General features: G+C 40.5%; 1 protein-coding gene across 1 annotated transcript in view; it reads right to left on the bottom strand.

The window, feature by feature from the left end:
* Positions 1 to 13,578, bottom strand: part of LOC124775775 (carboxylesterase 5A-like) — a 108,356-nt gene that overhangs the window by 51,768 nt on the left and 43,010 nt on the right. Inside the window, exons 2-4 of the mRNA XM_047250605.1 lie at positions 9,832 to 9,969; positions 4,021 to 4,152; positions 3,497 to 3,647 (exon numbers count right to left, since the gene is read on the bottom strand). Of these exons, the coding sequence (XP_047106561.1) occupies positions 3,497 to 3,647; positions 4,021 to 4,152; positions 9,832 to 9,969 (421 nt within the window). The remainder of the gene's footprint in view (positions 1 to 3,496; positions 3,648 to 4,020; positions 4,153 to 9,831; positions 9,970 to 13,578) is intronic.

Here is a 13,578-nt window from a genome sequence, read left to right as displayed (position 1 = left end):
CGAACCTGCAACCGTAGCGGTGGCGCGGTTCCAGACTGTAGCGCCTAGAACCGCTCGGCCACCCCGGACGGCTTTCCCAGCAGTATAATTGGACAAGATCTAGGCATTACAGCAGGAAAGTTCCCTCTTTATATGGTATTTACTAACTGTAGTGGTTCGTAAGACGTTGTACGATAACAACACAGCTCAGACCAATTTTTCTTGCAGAATGCTTTCGGCATCTTGCACAACGACTTCTAGCTACAAATTGATTCTGCTGTAGTTCATACCTACGATCATACATGATCCCGATAGATAGTGCTCCACAGTCCTACCAAGTGCTAATACTAGAGAGCAATAGCACCTGCTGAAAATGAAAACCTTGTCCTGCTCCATACCACCATGTGCGCCAATTTTCTATGGGGTCAGTTCTTGCAGTGAGTGCTACCTTGGAGAGAGATTTGTGTAATGTGAAAATTATGAGCGTGGGTGTTGGTCTGATAAGAGGGCATTCTCCCTGTCATTATAAGTACGACCACGGTGTGATATAAATGATATGTCTTCCACTGCCTACCATCAATGACTGGAGGCTTATTTCTTACGAGACCATAAGAGCAAAATTGATATTCTGTGTCGCTACCTACCCATCTGCTCGATGTTACACGCTTATACAACCATCGTTGACCTCACCACCAAAGACAGCTTTGCGGCATTCGTCCCTTGTTTGATAATTCATCAGAGGCAGATTACATGATAATGCAGCGGCTTGACCAGCAGCACCACTGATTAAAGTTTAGCTTCTATTTCCGCTGGTACAGATCGTAAAAGGAGAAAGACATGACGGTTTCATGAATAAGACACAATCAATTTTATATCCTACCAGATCTCTTAAGACAACACTATTTAGTTCGTTGTCGCAAGGACGTAAGATCCCAGTCCTTCCCACCCCCGTAAGTGCCTAATCAACTGGTTATGTTCCCCGAGATCACATCTTTGGCAACAAAAGGAGAAATGAGTTTGGTGACAGGACAAAACACCCTACGAACGTGGACGTCACAGCCGGCAGTGTAATACTGACAGAATCTCTCGAAGAAAGATAAGTTCTCGTCTTTCAAATTTGTATTCTATTTTAAGCAGTTCATACAGTTCTTATTCGCCTTGAAACGAATAATATAAATGAACTAGTATTAGTAGCCCGGGCTAATACTAACTATGAGTTATCTACTGGACATTAAAGGAAATGAAGGTAGATTCCTTCCTGCTAAATTCGAAAACCAAACGTGACTACCTTTCGCCTGAGAACTCAAAACTTATTCGAAACACTGCAGTGTGCGACGTGCTGGATAATTCCGTTCTCCAGACCTGATACCGATAAACGGTTTTACATGTGGTCAGCGGGAAAATATTGCATTAATATCTCAAGTAGCTAAAATCGCTGTACGACACAGTGACTGAGCAGACTTACCGGCTGTGCCAGGCAAAAATCAGTTTTTGTGGAGTATCTTTCGTAGAGCAACAGCTTCACAACTAAGTAACATAAGGGTCATTAACTTCTTTTTCATATATCTTGTGTGGAACTGAAGTTCTCAGTTCAAAGTAGTTGTGGACGGCTTTCACACTGAGTAAACATGCGGCGGGTGGGGGGGGGGGGGGTGAAAGGGATTTAGCATTAGACGTAACGAACACTTGGCCGAAGCAACTTAGCCAACACGTCACGAGTTGCATCCTACCTCTTATAATCGACGTGTAATAGAAACCTTAGACGATAAACTTCCCTTTCTACATGCAGCCGAAAGGCCTGGAACTAGGACGCAATTGAAATCTGAAGCCACTGTAAAGTACAATATAATTATATTCCAAACGAAAATTTAGTGCACAGAAACAATAGCGTACTTCAGTGAGAGCAATCCCTTCCAAGAACTTCGTGCACAGGATGTAGCCAGTACATGAATTGGCCTTAACCGAAAAGGAACTTGTTGTAGATGCTTAATCTACTGTTTTAGTACCTACACTAATGTAAATTACAACAGTAATTTATCATGAAAGATAATTAAAATGATATTAATTTAATTACTTAAGTTCCATGTCAGACGCTTTTACGTGCTACGTGACACAATACACTTACGTTGTGACTCTAGGTGTATTCATGGTATGTTACAGTAGAATACGTAAGAACTATAGTCACTGCGCTATACGGTAATGATAGATACTAAAATTTGATGAAACGTTTTATCGTCTTTGATACTTGTTACTGTCACCCAATAGTTTTTTACTACTGTTACAGAGAGTAGCAGGATTAATTTACAGCCAGTATGGGACTAACGTGTAAGGCTTTGAGGAGCTATTCTTGGAAACCAGCACATTTCTGTAATAAATCGATCTAATAGTACATCTTCTAATGAAAATTTAAATAGTTTGAGATTATTCATACGATACAGACTTTTAGGTTGGTATTCACTTGAGTTAAAACTTCGGGGCTAAGAGGCCGTGGTCCATATACGAACGTATTTCCTGACTTCCGTCTCCGACTGTGGGAGATATCATCGGAGATAAAACGGTGAGATGTCTTGCGCAGTCGGAGAGGAAAAGTCAAGGAATACTTTTATATATCTACCACGGCGTCTTTGCTCGGAAGTTTTAATTGATGTTTTAGACTACGTTGCCGTGCTGCGTTCGTGAAAGCTATGCTTGCGAGATAACATGGACGATTTTTAGTCGGAGAGGAAACTACGGCCCCAAAATTCGATGTGATTAATAAATATAATTTTAATGACTACGTAGTAGTTAACACAAAGGCATAATTTTTGAAAACCTCGATCAGTTAAGAGATTAAATTAGTAGAGTATTCGAAAAGTTTTACTTGCCCGTGCTCAGCGGAGATACGACGTGATAATGAATCGATGCTCCTCCAGCGCTTTGGCCGAAAATGGTTACTTTTTGTGGGGCACCACCAAACGCTGCTATGTTCCTCTGTACCCAGCGTAGTGCTTCTGTCTGGTCTTTAAGGCCCATGTTTCCTGGGACGACTTCGTCCCCTGTGCTTAGGAAACCTACGAAATTTTTCTTCTTTTGTCTGTGATGTATTTAGAAACACAGGATGCGATATATAACATAACGATATTTAGTGAGGTAATGAACACAATGAGAATAGTGAAATTGCTAAAAGAGGTAGCTCAGATCACTTTTGCAGCAATTTCAATATTAGTGCTTTCTACAGCTAAGAATAAGTGTATGTACCAGAATAGTATTACTTCTATGATGTGTGGTAAATAATACCAGTCTTAGATGTAAGGTGGAACCAAGCATTTCACAAAAAAAAAGTCACACACAGAAGACATTTTGTATATAAATACTAATTAAGACCTTCACAAACACTGCTTATCACAAAATACAAAATAAATCATTAATGACAAACGGAGAACTCTGTTGTCCATTGACCTAGACGTGTAACTAAACATCATTTCGTAATATGTTTATCCTTCATGTAAGAGGTAACGTCAATAAAAATATTTGTTACCCAAGAGTCCGAGACGATAGTTTATGCTGACGAGGATGACGTCTTGGTCCACATAGTAATTAGGTGTCGCGCCCTGACCAAAGCCTGATGTGAAACATCCACCGTGGATCCATACCATTACAGGTTTAAGTTCTTCTTTCTGCAGGGCTGTCTGCATAAATGTAGAAAATCATCGTAGTGAGTCGTGTTAGAGGAGAAACAAAAACCTTATAAGGAATTCTTTGACATAACTTTGTTTAGTTATTATTCTTAAAGTCTCAAAATGGCTCTGAGCACTATGGGACTCAACTGCTGAGGTCATTAGTCCCCAAGAACGTAGAACAAGTTAAACCTAACTAACCTAAGGACATCACAAACATCCATGCCCGAGGCAGGATTCGAACCTGCGACCGTAGCGGTCTTGCGGTTCCAGACTGCAGCGCCTTTAACCGCACGGCCACTTCGGCCGGCTCTTAAAGTCTCAATCGGTTTTTCATCACATTAGTAATTTATGCAGTAGCCGTTTTTTATTTAATAATGCCTACCTCTGGACCAAAGACATTCAGGTAGAGGCAGTCCTCGTCCCCAGACGCTGCATTGTTGTCAAGTTGAGGACACATCGATCCTACCGCCAGTGCATCTCTAACGCCAGACCAAGCAGCTTTACTCACTGGTGGCTAGAGAAAAGCGAAAGTTTCATTATACGTAAATATCTGTTTGAGCTTAGAGCAAATCTTAAGAAGCATAACGAACATATAGCTAACAACAACAGTGAATTAACGAACATCCACTGAAGTGTCAGAAGCCATGGACACCTCCTAATATCGTGTCGTATCTCCTCTTGCCCGCCGTAGTGTAGCAACTCGACATGGCATGGACTCAGCTAGTCGTTGGAAGTCCACTGCGGAAACCTTGAGCCATTGTACATCTATAGCCATCTATAGCTGTGATAGTGTTACTGCTGCAGGATTTTTTTGTGTGACCTGACCTCTCGATTATGCCCCACAAATGTTCGATGGGATAGTCGTTCATAAATGCGAAAGTCTTGTCGGTGCAGGATTTTGTGCACCATCTAATCTCTCATTTATGTCCCATAGATATTCGATGAGATTCAAGTCGGGTAATCTAAGCAGCCAAACCATTTGCTGTCAAAAATGTTCTTCAAATCAGTCACGAACAACTGTGGCCCAATAAAATGGCACATTGTCATCCATAAAAAATCCTTGGTTGTTTGGGAAACGACGCCCATGTATGGCCACAATGGTCTCCAAGTAGTCGAACATCCAAGAGGACCCATTCCATTCCATATACACATAGCCCACAGCATTATGGAGCCACCACCAGATTGCAGAGTCCCTTATTAACAATTAGGGTCCATGGCTAAGTGGGCTCTGCGTCACATTCGAACACTACCATCAGCTCTTATCAACTGGTAACAGGATTTGTCTGACGAGGCCACTGTCTACCAGTCGTCTGGGATCAACCGATTTGTTCACGAGCCCAGGAGAGGCGCTGCAGGTTGATGTCGTGCTTTTAGCAAAGGCAGCGCTCGCATCGGTCACCTGCTATCATACCCCGTTAACGCCAAATTTCGCCGCACTATCGTAACAGATAAGTTCGTTGTAGGTCCCACGTTGATTTCTACGGTTATTTCACGCAGTATTACTTGTCTGTTAGCACTGACAACTCTACGCAAACGGCACTGTTCTCCGTAATTAAGTGAAGGCCATCGGCCACTGTGTTGTCCGCGGTGAGAGGTGATAATTGAAATGTGGTATCCCCGGGACACTCTTGACGCTGTGGATCGCGGAAATTGAATTCTCCGACGATATCCCAAATGGAATGTCCTATGCGCCTAGCTTCAACCTTCATTCCGCGTTCAAAGTCTTGTTATATCCGTCGTGCGGCATAATCACGTCGGAAACCTTTTCACGTGAATTACCTGAGTGCAAACGACAGTTCTGCCAGTGCTCCGCCCTTTCATACCTTTTGCATGCGATACAGACAGAGTCAGTGTCGCTATCTCATAACTTTAACCACCTCAGTGTTATAATAACGTTGTTAAACGAAGCTGTTCGAAGGTGTGGTTTGCTTTAGAGTAGACATAGAAAACTAGGGGCCTATTTTCTTCCTGTCTTGGTAGTGAAAAATGGAAGAATGTATCCGATAAACAGGCTGACAAATTGCTTGAGTAAATAGAACCCTATAAGTGAGTCGCAGCTTGGGTTCAGAAGTGGTAGAAGCAGCAGAGTCAATCGTAGTAGAATTGACAAAAGTGACACTGGATACTCTTGACAAGGTTGAGTAAGTCACAGATAAAATCTTAGATCCCTCCAAGGATGATTATAGTACTGACCATAATATTCTACTTAATAAGCTAGAATCACTATGCAACAGAGTTGTAGCTGACAACTACTTTAAGTCACAATTAGCAGACTAGGTAAATGAAATGGCATTGTTGGCCGGGAAGTCCCATTCGGTTTCGGCCGCCAAGTGCAAGTCTTATTTCAGTAGATGCCACGTTGGGCGACTTGCGGCCGATGATGAGGAAGAAATGATGATGAGGACTACACAATACCCAACCCCCGAGCGGAGAAAATCTCCGACGCGATCGGGAATCGTATCCGGGCCCAGTGCTTGGGAGACAAGCACGTTACCACTCAGCTAAGCAGGCGGACAGCAGATACGGTACAAACAGTAAGCATACAGCTTGAACCGGAACTCCATCGACAAAGTGTCAGAGATTGTTCAGGGAACCCTTCTAAGCATTCAGGTATAACGGACCTACGGTCTCCGGCAGTTCGTTGCGGGGTAATAATGTAATTATTATTTAATTGGTTTGCTACCGCAGTCACGCTTGTTTCTGTTAAAATAACTTCACAATCTTAAAAGGATCTGTAATATTCGATCACCAATACCGACAACACATAACAAAATGCAATGCTTCAGTCTTCAGGAGATGCAAAAGTACTGTAACGTTGCCGTCGGTTCGGGAACAGCTCAGCATACAACCGTTATGCCACTCTGCAATTGTACTTAATGAGCCCATAAATGAAGCCCATATCTGTCAGCTCTTCATCAGTAAGCCTAGACATAGCACTGCTCTCTATCACTGTCAAACCACAACTAACATTGCGGAAAAACAAAGTCCTAGACAGAACAGAGCAATACTGAATACACACTTGAGGGCAACGAGTTAAAGAGGGCGTCACTGTTGGCAATAGCAGGTACTGTGAACGAATGTAAACGAGACACTCAACGCATACGGTTGACATTTGCACTGTTGTGCACTGATTTCAGTGCGAAGCAGACGCTCGTACAAAGTTAACTGGGGCAAGGAACGGAAATCTGTAACAACCCTCGAAGACTGTGGGTCTTACCTGAAGAGCCTCTGAAAGTTTGTAGGTGGAGTTCTGGTTCATTCATTAATGAATTTTCAAATAGTGTCAGTCATGAAGAAAATTTTCTCTTTGCTGATGACATAATATTATGCTCACTGAACAAAATAAATGAAATCCTTGCAGATAATGCAGTAAAAGAAAAGGAAGTGAATTAACGTTGACGGAGAAGGAATCTAAATTTTGTGGTTTGCCGATGACATTGTAATTCTGACAGAGACACCAAAGGAACTGGAAGAGCAGTTGAATGCAATGAATAGTCATAAAAGTAAAACAAGGTTAGTGGAACGTAGAGGAATTAAATCAGGCGATGATCAGGAAATTAAATTAGCAGATGAGACACTAAAAGTAGTAGAAGAGTTTAGGTAACTGGACAGCAAAGTAATTAATTATGGCCAAAACAGAAAGGATACAGAACACATATTGGGGACAGCAAGGAAATCATTTCTGAAAAAAAGAATTTTTTAACATGTAATATAAATTTAATTATTAGGAAGGATTCTCTGAGAGTATTTATATGGATTGTCCCCTTGTGTGGAAGTGAAACGTGGACAATAAGCAGTTCAAACTTCAAACAAGCTTTTAAAATGTGATTTTATATATGTGCAAGAATGCTAATAGTAGATAGAATAAGTAATAAGAACGTATTAAACAGAGTTGAGGAGACATGCTGTTTGTGGTCAACTTGACTAAAAGAAGGGACCAGTTGACAGGAAATATCCTAAGGCATCACGGAGTAATAGGTTTAGTAATGGAGGGACATGAGGAGCCGAACAGTTGTAGAGGGAGTTTTGGGCATGAATACGTAAGCAGGTTCAAATGGACATAGTTTGCAGTAGAGGTTGCGTAGAATAGACTACTGTGGAGACTGTATCAACAAATTAGTCTTTGGCCTGAACTCCTAGAAAGCTGATAAAGTAATATTTTGACAGTACAATGTCGGTAACTTTGTAGAAAAAAATTGGTGTGGCTGATGTGTTTCAGGTAACTTTGGGGATATACAGTTGAAATCTTTGGATTGAATCTACTACCACAAATCTATGTGGTTCCTACTCTTTGAAACTGTAGAATGAATCTACAACTACAAATATGTCAGCTGCATCACATCTTTATGAATTGTTAGGTGGGCCATGGTTTAAGAAGAGAGCTGTTAATGTACGATTATTATTTCCAGATTTCTTTATTCACTCATTGAATTTCACAAGTTTCTAAGCAAAGTATTCGTTAGTTACCTCAATGGAATGTTTCCAACCTCCATTTATTATTTTTCGAATTGTCTTGTGTTCATTGTATCCAAATTCGTCCGTTGTTTGTGAGGAGTGCACTTGACAGTAGTGCTTCACATTCCTGATGAGAGAAGTTTCGTGTATCTGCTATAAGTAGTGTTGCAGGTTGTAAGTCTGAAACAGCATGTCTAAGGGCTTTCTTATGTACAACTACTGGTGAGTGAATTACAGGTTTCTACCTGGAGGAGAAAAACGTGTTTGCACCTACTAAGTGGATTTTCTTGTTCTGGAAAACAGGTCAGATATAAAGAGCTGGCATCCCTCCAAGTTACTAACTGTAGAACAGATGTAGCATGTCTCAGTGCGTTTTCTAGTTGGAATGTGCTACAGGTTTCAATTTGTCTATGAGAAAAATAATGTTTACATTAGACATATAAAATCACAAATTCTCTGGATATTATGACTGGACTATGACTGTGATCTCATAGGCATCAGCACACTGACAGACTCATGCATTTGGTATGTCACACAACTCTTAATTCGGCAGGGCAAAAAGCAGTGGATTAAACGCCACTACGTAGCTGTTGTGCCCTGTCGCAGCCATTGGGGCATGTCAGACAGTGCCAGGTGCCAACCAACTGCATACAGTGGGGTGGGATGGGAAGCTGGCATTCTAACATCACATGGTCTGGGCAGAGGTAGGAAGAGGCAGCAGCACTGCCAAAGTGTCAGCTTGCACACAGTAGACTGCTGTGGTTGTCACAGTGACTGATGACTCACAGTGGATGACATGGCACAGTGCTTCACAAGTGATTGGCTGCTAGAGAGTGTGATGCAGAGCTGTGTAGTGGCTGGAGTCTTTGTAGTGACTCCCTTTGCATTTTTTTCTTTAAATAAGGATTTAGTTGTTCCAATCTTACTCTACATGTTTCAATATTAAATATGAGCATAGTACAACTAGTCTTAAAGTTAGGGCAAGTCAGCTCCTGGGTTGCAAAATCAGGGTCGAAATTGTTTAAACATGAAAGTTGAGTGAGTTTTAAATTTGGGACATGAGAGGAGAGAGAAAACCAATGATTTTTTGAATATCACACTATTTTAAACTTACGCCAGATTCTAAGCTTAGTCCATGTGGCCTGGCAAGCGTGCAGGATGCGCTATTCAGCTGGAAAATCTGACAACCAAGCAAGCTGCACAAGCCTTCTCAGATCCACCATCACGGATTCTGATGTCATAAGACCAAGGCAGTATCCTCAGGTCAATCATCTAATATTTAGATGTGACAGATCTGACGGAAAACCTGTCAATCATTGTGGCTCCACCTGTGTCGGTAGGTCAGCCATGCTGGGTCGCCAAATCGGATATTTTTTCATTTTACACCTGTGGGATAACTGTCCATCTTTGAATTTTGAACTTCCCGAAATGTTATATTTAGGACAATTGATCTGTGACATTAGAAGGTTGAGAAGAACACAGTGTTTTTAATTTCCCATCAGTTTTTGAATTTCTTGTGGTTTCCACGTAGAGCATTTGGTCTGTGGCCACTATGACATCATAGGGGTGAGGGATGGATTGGTGGAGAGGGGATGGCTTGACAGATGGGAAGGGAGAAATTTGACAATTCGGAAGGATGATGCCATTGTAAATCTAGCAGCAATGGAGACAGTACCAGAATGTACTCAGTACCATTACTTGTACATACGACATAGGAAAAAGAAACATATATACTTGCCTGGAAGCGAAGATCTCCCACTGGTGGTTCAGCATATGGAATACCTTGAAACATGAACATGGGAATGTCTGTCCATGTTTTCGGCATCTGACCCCTCAGGGTGCCCTCTTGTATTTCCACTGTTACATACTCTTGAGCCTGTAACAAATGTAAAGAAAATTTAAAAAAATGAAGTAACAGATGAGTTGTGAACATTTGAAAAGTGGAAGAAGTACTTTAAGGTATGACAAATGGACTGCATAATTTAGACCTGTTACACAAAATTAATCAACCTCTCACAGAAATAAGGTAATGAAGCAAGATTATGTATCAAATGTATCAATTACCCAACAACCCATTGCCGACCAGAAGATAAAAATTAATGTGTCACAAAATAAAAAAAGTGAAATTTCCTATAAAGTCTCTTTCTAAGTTTATCTTCAAAGTTCTGTTTTTCATATAGTGTCTTAATCTAGCGAACATTACATTCTATTTTATACCACAATCCCTTAGAGTATAGTCAGTGATGTCTCTGGGGTATATGAAGAAGTCAAAGAAATGAATTTTATGTAGAATGCATCTGATAATTAAAATGTTATAGAATATTATAGCTGCAGCTGTCAGGAAAAATATTGTTACAGATGTTCAGTAAATCTCGTATGAGTTTTAAGTTTTATATGCCCTGTGCGTATACCTTTCGTTGGAGTTCAAGTAACTGGAAAACACAGGGTTCATAAATTCACTCTCAAACTTAAAATATTCTTCATAACACTAGTGATATGCTTTGGAAAATTGTTGATAAAATGTGAAACCACGTATTTCATCCCCTTTTACCACAAGCATTAATCCTTTGTAAACATTGATTTGACTTCTAATATTAGTAATATTATGTACTGATTGTTTTGTTAGAATAGGTATTGGTAACAGTAAAAAAATTAAAATGAAAAAGAATTGTCAAAGTTGGATTTTATTTTTAGCTACACCTAATATTTTCTCAAAAGGTGACATTTTTAACTTGTGGATTCATGGGATCATACAAAACAACCAAGTATTGCCATGAATCTATAGTTCATAGCATTCCTAATTTCCCACCCTACCCAGCCAGACACATCAGCGTTGCTCTAGTACTAAAAAATCAGCAAAAAGCGCTGTGATCCACGTTTGCCGCGCTGATGGTGACGGCTTAAGGTATGGTGGACAGCGCAAGTAGTGAGAACGGCATTGACCTGTTCCCCTTCAAACACAGATCTCAAAGAAGCAAACATAATGTCACTGTGTTCACACGTGAAATCTGTGGACTGTTGTCAGTAGTCACTGTGGCGTATGGAGAACTGCGGCAGCGCCAGTGCCCTGTCTGTGGCCAGAACCTGTGGTGCATAGTCAGCGATCATTGTAGTGTTTAGAAGGCAGTGATGGCGCCAACGAAGCGGAATGGTAACTGCCTTTACCTGTACTGACACACAGAATTTTAAGAGGAGTCGAAGAGTGCGCTCTGCTGGTCATAAGGAGCACAACCTGGGGGCTTTCGCAGCTGACGGTGGTAGCCTGTTAGGTTTATGAACAAGGCACTGCACCACATTAGATGCAAATGTGCACTGAATGCAGCCACTTGTACACAGCTTGGGAGACTATGAGTCTAGACTATAGAGTTGTTTGTATCTATGGCATATGAGAGGTGTGGCAGTGTGTTTTGCCAGACAGGGCAAGCATAACTATTTTTGTATCTACCAGGGGCGGAATAAATATATGAACCACAAGTTTCGTTTTTCGCTATTAGCATGAATCAGTTCTTTCTCAAGTGGATGTAATAGTTGTGTTATTGAGTTAATTTGATTGAACCATTGGTTCAATCCTGTGTATTAGGATTTTACTCTGTTATTATATGAATCATCTCTCACGTATCAATTGTATGAAAAGTTATTTAGCCATAAGCATTGGTAGCTTGGCAGTGTTGTTGGTATTTAGTTTCTTAGTTGTCTGGAGATAGTAACAATAGTAGATCTAGGTCTGTATAGAGGTCATCGAACTGATCCAAAATAATACAAAGTAGCCATTCACACTGCAAGCTTTTCAATTGTCATTGCAATTTGTTGTGTTTTTGGCCAGTTGCTCACAAGAGTGCAAGACTGAATTTGGTTTACGTTTGAGATTTTTGTGTTAACGCTGAATATTTAATTGTTTTGTTAGTTATTTTAGCCATACTTGAAATTCTTTTGGCCTAAAAAATGTATATTTGTTTTATTACGAGGGCTTTAATGTTCTGTTGAAATTTTCTTGTTAAATAAAATAATATTATTCAATATGCCCCACTTCTGCACAACCCCATTCCACTAAATTCCCATGTGACAAGTTAATTAATTTTGATATGACTAACGTGCTACTGGTAATGAAATAAGGTATTGCATGATGTATCGTGTGCAGGTTTTCTTATTCCTGTAATAAGCTACTTTTATTCTCGATAAATGCACTGTATCGACCTCTTAGACCTCGATGTTAGAACCGATCTAAGTTTTACTGCTGCATTTCATAATGGTATGATGTACTGATACATTAAATATCAGTTGTTAACCATCATTGCCTGAGGGAACAGTAACTATATAGTCTACACTATAAATAGGCTGTGAGGGTATGTCTCAATATGTTACCAGTTTCAGAGAGCTGATTTCCATAAGTGTAATTACACCTTATGTGATGGTTCAGTTTATGCGATGGCCTTTAGGTTGCATGCAGTAACAAAGAATTGAACCACAGTTCCGAAATAAATGTATTTTAAAATATGTTTTAGAAAACTAATGATGAACTCCTGATTAACATTAACTCATTCTATTTAGACTTTAAGTGCATACATTGCTTAATAAATCATCACGCTGCTTCACAAACAGCGCTAACTGTCGCAAGAAAGGAAGATTAGATTTTAAATTCTCGTCGACAACAATTTCATTAGAGACAGGCCATAACCTCATGTTGGAGAGGGATCGGTAAGGAAAGCGAACTTCGGCTTTGGGAAGAACCATCCTGCAATTCGCCTTAAGAGATACAATCTGGGACAAATAAAAGTGGTCTGGGGAACAGAGTTCCAGGGTAAAGAGAAACACAGCAGAGGAAAGGAAATACAATACTAACCTGACTACAGACTAATTTGAAAGTGACTACCAGTCATCTCTTGGGGCACTTTCCGGCCTTGGTTTAGAACACTTTTTTGACTTGTTCAAAACAGATTCAGTGTGACGCCCTTTTCGGACTAAGCGTCAAACTTCTCAGCGAACAACTGACCACACCATTCCCACGACTTTTATGTCAAATAACTTTCCACAACGAACAATCACTGATTCATTGTGAGTACCATCGCCTCATTTGCACCGTTCCACTCACACTGACACTGCCCATACTATGCTCTGAGCCAGTGTGGATCATGTGATGGGCGTACTCGTGCTGCGCACACAACGAGGCATGGTTATATGTATACATTAATGTCCACTCGTATCCACTTGTCCGGGTCACTTTTATTTGTATATGTAAATCACGAGAAACTTAACTCTGGATGATTAAACCGAAATTTGAAAATATCGAGTTCAATGCTTTAGCGCCAATTCTCTTGGTCTGTAGTTTGTCTGCCATGACTACTACTTTCATAGTAAATGCTTCAAAACATTGACCCACTTCAGTACTTGGAAACATCAATGCTTTTATGTTGTTCCACCTCCTGATGTATGATAACATTTCCTTTCTATACATCTGATATGCAGTAATTCGTACATAGGTGGTTCA

The sequence above is a fragment of the Schistocerca piceifrons genome, chromosome 2 (assembly GCF_021461385.2).
Source record: "Schistocerca piceifrons isolate TAMUIC-IGC-003096 chromosome 2, iqSchPice1.1, whole genome shotgun sequence".
Classification (NCBI taxonomy): domain Eukaryota; kingdom Metazoa; phylum Arthropoda; class Insecta; order Orthoptera; family Acrididae; genus Schistocerca; species Schistocerca piceifrons.
This window is presented reverse-complemented; position numbering and strand designations above follow the sequence as displayed.